At 39.0% G+C, this 11,239-nt stretch overlaps 2 protein-coding genes across 7 annotated transcripts in view; one reads left to right on the top strand and one right to left on the bottom strand.

The window, feature by feature from the left end:
• The first annotated feature begins 221 nt into the window (after positions 1-221).
• On the top strand, positions 222-3,066 carry SHISA3 (shisa family member 3). The gene is made up of 2 exons (XM_053940208.1): positions 222-516; positions 1,399-3,066. Exons 1-2 carry the CDS (start codon positions 222-224, stop codon positions 1,848-1,850), a joined length of 747 nt encoding a protein of 248 aa, XP_053796183.1. The 3' UTR covers positions 1,851-3,066.
• Positions 3,067-6,740: 3,674 nt separating this feature from the next.
• Positions 6,741-11,239, bottom strand: part of ATP8A1 (ATPase phospholipid transporting 8A1) — a 103,964-nt gene continuing 99,465 nt past the window's right edge. For all 6 annotated transcript variants that reach the window (XM_053940202.1, XM_053940203.1, XM_053940201.1 and 3 more), the window contains one exon: positions 6,741-11,188. In XM_053940202.1, the coding sequence (XP_053796177.1) occupies positions 11,091-11,188 (98 nt within the window). In that variant the 3' untranslated portion in view covers positions 6,741-11,090. The remainder of the gene's footprint in view (positions 11,189-11,239) is intronic.

Genomic DNA, 11,239 nt, shown 5'->3' with positions numbered 1-11,239 from the left:
TGTGTGTGAGTGTGAGTGTGAGGGTATGTGAGGGTGTGTCAGCGGGGCTGTCTGCGAGTGGGTGTGTGAGTGTGAGGGTATGTGAGGGTTGTGTGGGGGTGTGCGTGTTGTGGGAGCTGCCTCCCAGCCCCCGGACGCGGCGCAGGAGGCCGCGCACCGCACCCGGGGCCGCCCCTTGCGCGCCCCGTCGGGGCGGGCGGGCGGGCGGCGGCGGCGGGGAGATGGCGGGGCGGCGGCGGGCGCTGCCGCGGCTGCTGCTGCGCTGCCTCCTGCTGGGGCTGCTGGGCGGCGGCGGCGGGGGCCAGCCCGGCGGCGGCGAATACTGCCACGGCTGGGTGGACGGGCAGGGAGGCTACCACGAGGGCTTCCAGTGCCCCGAGGGCTTCGACACGGCGGCCGCCACCATCTGCTGCGGCTCCTGCGCTCTGCGCTACTGCTGCGCCGCCGCCGAGGCTCGCCTGGAGCAGGGCGGCTGCACCAACGACCGGGAGCCCTCGGAGCCGGGAGTCACCGCCCGTGAGTGCCCGGCCGCGGGTCCCGAGGCGGGCGGGGGACGGTCCCTGCGGAGCATCCCCCGGGCCCAGCCCGGTGCGCCCCCGCGGCGCCTGCGGGGTCCCTGTCCCGTCCCGGCGGGTGGGCTGGAGGCGGGCGCGGCTCCAGGTGGTCTCAGGCGGTGGCGCCGGTGTTGCGGCCGCGGCTGCGGCCCCGCGCCGGGACAGACCGGGAGCCCGGGAGCGCGGGGACCGTAGCTCCGCGCTCCCGAGGACACCGGCAGCAGGATCCCTCCTGACTGGAAGGTGCACTTGTATTTTAAGTTTGCATCGGCAAACTCTGCTGTGTCTGTCTAACTTTACTGCTCCCGGAGGTGTGAGTGGGCCCCGATGCTCCGCACGCACAGCCCCACCGTGCTAGTGACCGTCAGTTTCCCAAACAAAAGAAATCCGGCAGCGCATACGGAGACTGGTTTCCCAAGTCACACGCTCTGCGCTTATCTTCCACCTTAGGAAAGGAAGCAATTTAATAGCATCTGCAGCATTTGAGTTTCACCTGCAGATTCAAGCTGTTACACTGGACAGTCCCGGCAATTTGGGGGATGAGAGAGGGGGAGAGGAGTGAGATTCTTGAGCTATACCTAACAAGAACCAGTGAAGGGGACACGATGTAGACAGCTTTTACCTTTGGTAACTATTAAAACTGTAACAGAAAGAATTTTTTACTGCAACCTACAGGTTTTAAACACTGATTTTGTTTCAATGATAATGGTGCTCTGTCTTCTGAGCAGATTGGGACTGAAATGATGTGGGGCTTCATAATCACTGTGGAGTTTATTTCTACACAGAAGATCTGTTACTTAAGTGGGCTAATTTGCATGGCTTTTCTTCTTCTTTCTTCTCCTAGAACCAATCTACGTTCCATTCCTCATTGTTGGATCAATATTTATTGCCTTCATTATCGTGGGCTCGCTGGTAGCAGTTTATTGTTGCACATGTTTAAGACCTAAACAACCATCACAGCCAATACGATTTTCTCTGCGGAGCTATCAGACCGAGACTCTTCCCATGATCTTGGCCTCCACAAGCTTCAGGACGCCATCCAGGCAGTCCAGTACCGCGACAAGTTCCAGTTCAACGAGCAGCTCGGCTCACAGGTTCTCCTTCCCCCGGGCAGAGCCAGGCTGCCTTGCGGCATCCTCACCTCCACCATACACATCTGGCTGCTTCCAGACAGCCCACACAGTCCACCTGACCCAGCCATCAGGATTTCTGGTGTCTCCACCATACTTTGGGTATCCTCTCCAGCCAGAGCCTGCCCTGGTTGGGAAGAACTGCTCTGATTTTACTCAGAGCTGAGAGAACTTGTGAAGAAGTAATGCAGCCTTTGAAAGCGCAGGGAATGCTCCTGTTGGGTGTCACACTGATATGCTCTGTGGCTGCAGAAGTCAGAACTGTTCCTGTGGGTGAGTTGCCCTTGAAAAGTGAGGGGTCTCACTTGAGATTGCATTTCCCAAACTTGGATCACACTTACAAAGGAATTGTAAAACACTGCAAACTGTTGCTCTAAAACTGGACTGCTCTGCCTAATTTGTGCAGAATGTGTTCAGAGACAAGTAAAAGAACCATGTTGGGATGAAGGTACTCAGTGCTATAAATGACATTTTACCCTCATGCAGTTAACTTTGTTAAGAAACAGTGGCTGCTTTCCACTGATAATAATCAGACTAGTTCTATAAAGCAGCAATAAGCCTGAGAAGTAAGAGAGGAGTAATACTTACTAAAGAGGATCCTTGAAAACATCTGACTACTTACTACTTCCATGAGCAATGAAAGTAAGAGGAAGAATTTTATTAGATATCAAAATGCAGAGGCTTTTTAAAAATTCACATAATCTACCTGAACTTACATTGCATATTTGGATTAGTAAACTTTAACAGTGGTAGATAAAACTAGTAGTAATTAGGCTAGTTAAAGATCAGACAGTCTCACAGAGCCAAATTATCTATGAGGAAAGAAGAATGTATTCAGCAATATCACCAATAACTTCTCCACATAAAATTCTAAAAATAGCAGTCTACTAGAGCATTCTTCAGAAGGAAGTATTTATTGTCAGCTTTTTGCTCAGCAAGTGTAAGTTGGACAAACTGATAATGAAGTTCTGTTTGTAAAATTAGCCATGTATAAAATGTAAAGACAAGTTTGTAATTTAAACTTGTAAATTTAAAAATGCATTTGCATCATTGACATCACTAATTATTTAGTAGTAACATATATAAAAAAAAAACCTACCAATAAACTGTGTGGTTGAAATGCTGTGTCATCAGTATGACTCCGTACAGGTAGTGTTCATTGAATTTGGTTGGTGTAACTCTTTTGTACTTTTTTCCTGTTAAAATAGTTTATTCTGCTTTTTAAAATGATTTACAACTTTAACTGCACCTGTTGTGCAGATTTAATATAATACAAAATTCTGACTGTATAGCAAACAAATAAATTAATTTCTGTCTTTTACATGCAGCTGCAGTGAAAAAGTGTTGAAAATGACACTGATTAGTTGGGTATTTTAGATTAAACATCCTGCACTAGGAATAAATTCTGTTTGCCCTTCTACATTCCTTCTCTTAAGTAAACCAACAAACCAAATGGAAGATGAAAAAAAAGCATCTAAACCAAATACGTGCAGTAAGCAAACAGAAAATACACAAGTAAAAAAATGCAGTCATTACAGGGCTTCTCTGTGAAAAACTGAAGTCATTCTGTAGGTCAGAATCTACAGTATCAGAGGCTGAGCTTTCCTATTTTATCAGCCTCAAACTCCCTGTGTGTATGAGCTGTTGAAGTACATTATAGCTGACCTATTTAACAAGTAGTTTAGAAAAGCTTCATTCGTTCTTTCTCAAGAGTTGAATAATGTTTTCATAGCAAATATCTAGTGATCAGTAGTTATGACAAAAATATTTCAAAGTAACCCTTTAAATAAGTTTTTTACTGCACAATTAACATTATAATCCAGCCAACATTACTGCTAGAAATGCAGAAAGACAAGTTCTATTATAATGATGTTTTAAGTAATAGGTTCTAGCTTAAATGTTGTAATCGTTAATTACAACCCAAATCATGATACACAGCTGTGTGTGTACTAAGTTGCAAGATACTAAAAATTAGATTTTGAGTATTCAGGAAATTAATTGAAAGTTAAGTGTCCTGGCCTGTAATTTTATTCAAGGAAGAAAATTTTTGCTTGCCTTTGATGATGTTCCATAGGACTCTTCACTGCATATTTTGAATGGCTATGAATGGGACTGCTCGTCAAGTAACTTTTTTGAAAAATCATTGAATATTTCAAGATGTGTCAGCTGTCTTGTTCAGAAGCATACTGTGAGATGTACTGATCACTCCTGTATACGGCAGAAACAGCAAACCAATTCAAATGTATTTTTTTACAAATTATAGTTAGTCTCCAATTAGAAGAAATCTTTATCTAGTAAACCAAGGCAACATAGACCCATTCTGGAAGCAGAAACTTGATCACTTTTGACTAAGAAGGGGCAATTTATGTACCTTTAAAGAGCGACTAGTCATCAGAGCCACTGACACAGGTGGTGAGTGGCTGAAATTCAGTGTTTTCCTCAAAGAAAGAGTGTACAAAGAAAGAAAGTTGTGAGTTTGGCTCAGTCACTGCCCGTTACCATTTGGTGCTGTACAGGCCAGGCTGCTTCAGTGTGATGGTCTCAAAGGATCTGCAGTCAGTTATTAATGTTTTAACATAGGGACAGATTTTTGCTACACTTGCATCCAGCCTTAAATTTTAATGACTATTCAGCTTAAGGAGAGCTGTGAAGTTTATTCACATTTACATTCTAGTTTATTCACTGTGAAGTTTATTCTATTCTTGCCATGTAGCAAGAAACTCAGCCTAGCAGGGAAGACCCCTCTGAGCCACTTCCTCTCTTCCCCTGATGCTGCATAACGGGTTTGTCCTCACAGAATAGTTGAAGAACTTGACACACAGGAATAATTTCATTGAATCAGACTTGGGTAAGTCTGTAAGTTTACAGAGTGCTAAGTATTTCACAGATCAGTAGCCAAACTGCAACAAATCCTGCAGATGTGGTTCTTTGGGTGGGAAAGATCAGTTGTAGTTAAAATAGCTGTACTGTGCTACCTGTAGAACAATTGAGGTGGGGATTATGCACCATCTGCAAATAGACAGACAAAGAAGAAACTATAAATAAAAAAATCTCTATTATTGTTCATGTAGTTACAGTAGCAGTGACCCATATAGCTGGAGGGAGAGAAAATGAGGTGGCCAGAATAAAACCCATGGATAGAAACACTTCTGCCTGTGCCAGTAGTTTCTGACCCAGATAGATTTGGTGTGCAGGTGAGAATGCTGAATTTCCTTCCTAATGGAAAGAGCCTTTTGGCACTAGATACTCCTATGATTTATAGGCACAGGAAATTTTCCTAAAACTTGCAGACAGAACAGAAATGACATTGTGATAGCACTTTAATGACTATTGAAATGGTTTGAAGGGCTGGATGTATGCTTGAACTGAAAGCAATTGCCTAGTATCAGAAGTAACATTTACAGGCAGTACTTGCTTTACTGCCATGTTAACAAAGTAGATTTAACTATTTCTTTTGGAATTCTGAATTCAGTTCATACTCCTTTTACTAGCACTAGATCAATCTAAAATCAAAATAAAAGAATATTCACACTCATTAAATCGATTACTGTCATTCACACATGATGCAACAAATGCTTTGATTGCCATTAACTGGTAATGACTAAGATGAAACCCAAGCCTTCTGTGGATAATGAGCAATAGTGGCATGCCATTTGTTTAGGGTTTCCACAATTTGGGTTTCTGAAGTGTGTATCTCCAAAATGCATCAAGACTTTCCAGCGCTAAGAAAAACATTACAAGTACTTGCAAGAATGCCTGAAGGATTCTGTTTGAAACTAGGTAAGCAGTACTGTATGTGGCTATGTAAACTCATGGATTATTTGTAATACTAATCCCACTGGAATAAAAAAAAATAGGTGACAATTTCAGAAGCATTTTGTCATTACTGTTCAGTTACAGCTTGACATAAGGACATTAATGAACATTAATGAACATTAAGGAGATGAAGTTGGTTTTCAGTGCTGTTTTGCTGTCTATTGCAATGTGCTGTCTGGATTTGAACTCCTTTGAACAATGAGTCTGCTTTTAAGGGAGCCACTGCCCCCCAATATCACATAAAGTTTTTGACTCACAGTTACAGCAAAGCTGAAATTCCATGCTATCCTGTTTTCACTAGCAAAGGCAGACAAGGAAATGCCTTTCTGTTCTTTTTCTTCTTTCCATCCATGACTTGTGCAAATTCAGGGGGCTGTAGTGTAAATCAGGTTAGTGAAATGATTTTAGCTTAAAAATAATGTTTGCTGTAAGAAGGGAAAGGATTTGAGAGGGAGCCTGGATCATTATAAACTGGATTATAAAATGAATAATTTCAATGGCCTCATGACTGCCAGTATAATAGAGATGGTAAAATATTATGAGGTGGAATATCCTTAAACCAGCTCTGCTACTACAGGCTGGATCTTGTGAAACTAGCACCATGTAAGATGCATGTATTATCGAACCCGCTTGGACAGAATACAAAATAAATTGTCTAGTGTATATATAAAAGTCAGTCACCCAGCTACTACCAAAACTCAGTTAAGGTTTTGATAATATTGATTTTTTTCAGTGGTGAGCTCTGTTAGAGGAAAGAAATACCAGCTATTATCAAAGCCAAAGGATACAGTATTTACCACTGTCATCTGGAAAGGGAGGTGACGTTTCCTTATTCTTATCATTCTTGTACTACATACTTCTCTTTCAAAATAGGTTATCACCACCAGAGTATGTCAGGGCTTGCTGGAAGTCACTAAATTGCAGACTCAGGTGCTCCTTGGTGTTTTTTTTTTTTAACTTTCCTTTTTTTTTTTTTTTAACTTTTCTCTTTTTCACATGAGAACTGAAAAAGACATCTCAAAATAGGTGTTAAAAAAACCCCAAAACCAAACCGAACAAACTTTAAACCAGTTTGCTACTTTTTCAGTTTACCTTAAAAAATGTAAGAACTCAATGATATTTGTGAAATATTATTTCTGGTATGTCTCATTTTAAAGAATTCAAACCCAAGAATGATGAGATATGTTTTCCTCTGAAAGTAATCCCTAGCATTTCCAAACAATTAAGTCAACAAAGCATCTTAATTTAATGGCAAAGTTTATTAATTCTTTAACAATTAAATGACAAAACATTTAAAATTTGCAGTTCAAAACATGCACATTCACCAAATGCCAAATGACATTTAACACTGCATAGAACTGAATGTATTACTAAAAGAACTATTTAAAAACCACAGTGCATTTAACATCCAGTTAAAACTAAACCTGAGAAACTACCATAAACACCGAGTCAAAAAAATCTTCATTCATGCAGCTTCATAATTTCCACAACAGTTTCAGCAGTAATGGCTTAGTGGAGCTGTAAAACCTCACTTCATCTTGAATGCAAATTTTGCTGTTTTAGACTGACCGCCTTCTGCAGCGGTTAATACATATCAAAGACTGAAAATTGTTATGAAAAAATATGTTGAAGTAGAAAAAAAATATTAATGCATTTATGGCTTCTACGCTACATTAAAGAAACACTATAAAATATGACTTTAAAAAAAACAAAACTTGTTCTGGTCACAGCTTTGCATTACAAATCACACTGTACATGGAAATACTTTTTTTTCAGTATCAACCCTCAGAAGTGCCCAACTTTGCACATCATTGCTCAGATGAGTAGTCCTCACAAGCAGTCCAGTTGAGTAGTGGTTTGCATAAGCAGGAACCAGGTTTGGAATGCTAAAATATTCCTTTGTTTAATAAAGATCTATTGGTTAACAGCGAGGAAACTGGGGGAGCGAGGGCAGAGAGGGGGAAGGAGAAACTCATTTGTTGAGTTTTGTAACCAGTGAAAACATCCAGTACCAAGGAAGCTGAACTGACAAACTCATTTGCTTACACAGCACTAGCTTCTCGATATATTATGAGCAGACTTTTAACGAAGGCATTAAGAAACAGGGATCAACAACCACCATGCATCGCCTCAGAACACTTAGAAATAGTGCCTCATGCAGACAGAATGATAAATTCATCAGAACTACAACTGCTTTTACACAATACACAAGAAAAAAAGGGAAAATCTTTTCTCCTTAAATTTAACACATATTCCAAATTACTCATCATTCAAGATGGGTTCAAATGTCATGATACACATCTTAAGACAGTTAATGCTCATCTTTGTAACAAGGTGAATTTTATGGATGCATGTGGACATACAAGAATCTTCAGCTATCTCTTAGTGTTTCAAAATATTTTATTTATCATTTTATACAAATAGAATGATGACTAAGTATAAATCTGTTGAAACTGCTTTGCAAAAATATGTGTAAAATTAGGAAATGGCAAGAAAAAATTCCAGATACAAATTGTCAATAGGTTTGTTAAAATTTGTTTCAATTTACTCTTTTGAATAATTTCTATATATATGTATGTATATATTTAAAAATAATCAAGCAAAAGTATTTATATAAGATACCCGATTTTTTAGTGGCACAGGTTCATCTTTTAGATGGAAATTTTTAACACTAACTTGCAGTGCCCATGAAAGAGATGGAAAAGTCCACGTGAACTCTCTATTTAATACACTTTTGAATTTTCGAACAGTAAGAACAGAGGCATTGTTATGAGCATTTCCGCCTCAACTGTTCTTTTTTCCTTTAAACAAACATCAGCAGAATCCCCTTATTTTAACAAAGGTATGACATGCTAACAGGATGGAACTAGATTATATTACTGTGTACTTAACATGAAAATAAAGTGCATATTGTATACTTGGCCTGACTTAAAAATGGGCACACATAGATAAGATAATCTTGTATTTTAAAATGGAATTGTATGAGCAATCAAAACCCACTGTTTTTGCCACATTTGTCTTTTTTGCTATTTTTAAGAAGTGGTATCTTTCAACAACTAATTATCAGAAAAAGTACAGAGAGAGGGGAAAAATTCATCAAAAGTAGTAAAAAAATGCACTTTGTGAAATACTCCTTCAAATTCTGAAAAGATGTAAGCATGAAATGCTGTGACAAGATTATCTTGCAAACCTTTAAATTAGTCTGAATTTAGGATCTTAAGAGTTGTTTCAGTCATTTTCTTCCTTTTTAAGGTAGTTAACTTGGGATGTACTGTGTGTTGTTTTCTTCAAAACTGTATTACAATGGTAAGACAATTTTATTTCATGGGAAGAATAAGAGATCATGAAAATATTTCACTGTATGTATTTCACAGTATATTCTAATCCATATCTGCATAATTAGCAATTCAACCAATTAGAACAGAAAAAAGTTGCCCATGAAGAGACTACGTATAGATTAATTTTATATGAATTAAGTACACAGAAAGATTATAAAGGAGCAACAGTGTCATGGTTAATTTCATATAAATGTTTTGAAGGTGGTCATTGTCCCTTGGATGACAGAAAATAGGGATCCCCTTTTTAGGAAAGGGGCATGCCCCTGAATTTTTTCTTGCCTTAGGTCAAGTGATTTGGCCCTCCCATATTGATCCATCTATTTATCTATGCCTGCAATGGCTTTTCTGAAGGCAGTTCTTGTCTGCATGACTGGCAGTACTGTTTCTAGCTCCCTTTCTCCTTGTGCCTGCTGTTTAAAGATCACTCTGCGCTACTGAGGAAGACACTGCATAACATGCATATGAAATGCAGACTGCCTTCCCACTGATACACCTTCCTAAACATGTACTTTCACATAGTGCCTTCTGTTGGGTTTTCTCTGTGTATTTTTAAGTTTCTCTCAGAATGGAGGATAAGAAACTTGGATAATGAGAATAATTACATGTTAAGCATTTAGCTAGACAAAAGGCAAGGAGGTAAAGTCACCTTTAATATGACAAATGAAGGAGGGCAGAGAAAAGATGGCACTGGATGACTTGTTATGTTTTGGAGAGCAAAGAGGAAATACTTAATTTAACAGATCACTGGGGATATTGTTGTTCTGCTTTTCCATCTGGTAGATCTCCATAGGAAAAAAAAGAGACAATTCCTATGCAATGCACAAAAATTTACTTAACAGTAAAATCAAATGCTACTATAGAAAATTGTATTTTTAATGTAATTATAGTATCTTTTAAACCTGGAATTAAACATGGACTAAAGAGTGGCAAGAATTAACTAAATTTTAAAGTTCAAGTAGCCTTTCTTAGTTTGAAACCTGACAGTTGTTGGATGGTAAGTTGAGAAATACCAAGTATAACTACTTGAAGAATGTATCACAATGTTCTCATTTAATACTGCTCTCTTTTTTTCCCCTCATACCAGGTGTGTATCTTTTTCTGCAGTCACTTTCTCACCATTTTAATTAAAGGTGAGAGTATATAAGTATTCTGCATGACCAATAAGTTGTAAAGAGACTGCTACAATGTATTTCACACCTTTATAGGAAGTGACTTTAGTGCAAATAAACCAGTACATACCACAGACTAATGAAGGGCATGCTTTGCTCTGTATTTCAATGTATGCATTTGAAATAATCTTAGTATAAAAATGTTGAAAATTTGATTAATTTTAAAAATAAGTTTAAACAAACTTTCTTTTGAACCTACAGTATAAGCAGATACAACTAAGCATCACAAAAATAATTAAGTTTGCTAAAGGGAAGTAAGGCAGAGCAATTCTTAAAAATTGAATAAAGTATTACGTGTACTCCATTATACAAGTTGGCAGCCATATTCAACATACGCAATACTAAATGAAAATAAGGGGAAAGCTTGTATAAGGCCAAAGGTGCAAAGACTTGCAGTTTTGAAAGCAAATGCCAAAAAGGCCACTCAAATTAGACTCACTGTACCTTCTCCTCAGGTGTGGAGACTCAAGCATGCAGTTCTGAGATCAGGACTGGAGATAGTTTCCTCCCAAATTGTTTCTAACAGAAAACATTTATGGAACTTCTTTGGCAAATGTTTTTAGATTAGTTTGACACAAACATCTATGAGCATCTTGACTCAAAATCTTTCTTAAACAAGGTGAATTCACACCATTAAGATACTGGGTTTTTTTCAGCACTTGTTGAAATCAAAGGCTTGTTATCAAATGTATTTAAATATATTAACACTTAAAAACCTTCACAGATGCTATTTGATCTGTCAATGTAAAGTACATTTAGTGATCTGACCACTGCCCTTCTAGTATATGACCAGTATTGATCCAATTTCATTGTAAAATAAGCAAGCTGGCAAGATACAAGGTAAATTCCAATCTGTTTACAAAAGCTAAGCAAATACTCGTTAAAAATTTAGAGATGGTGTGTTACAGTATAGTTGCACAGTGCTTATGTCTACTGAATACACAAATCCAAACTTTATGGAACAAGACCGTCATAGATCTTTCGATGTCTGATAACTGGACCATGGTCGCAGCTTCCAGCAAAGATCTAGTAGCCTGTCTCACAAAAGTAACAACTAAGGCCTAAATGTCCAGCTGTGTTGCTTCACCATTCCTCAGGCCTTTGCTTTGTGGTATCATAAGCTCTTATGACTTCAGACTGGGAAACAATTCCATTTTCATCTTGAGAGAAGGCGTAGCCATCTGCAGATATAAAGCGAAATAGAAACAAATTAAGTTTTGATAGTTTTTATT

Source organism: Vidua chalybeata, chromosome 4 (genome assembly GCF_026979565.1).
Source record: "Vidua chalybeata isolate OUT-0048 chromosome 4, bVidCha1 merged haplotype, whole genome shotgun sequence".
NCBI lineage: Eukaryota > Metazoa > Chordata > Aves > Passeriformes > Viduidae > Vidua > Vidua chalybeata.
The sequence above is the reverse complement of the archived record's forward strand: the minus strand, read 5'-3'. Positions and strand labels throughout refer to the sequence as shown.

What these genes read in the sequence shown, in the direction of transcription:
- SHISA3 (XM_053940208.1), top strand. Translation starts at nt 222, where the DNA reads ATGGCGGGGCGGCGGCGGGCGCTGCCGCGGCTGCTGCTGCGCTGCCTC. An exon ending in GGAGCCGGGAGTCACCGCCC is followed by an intron (nt 517 to 1,398) that starts GTGAGTGCCCGG and finishes TTCTTCTCCTAG; the next exon opens with AACCAATCTACGTTCCATTC.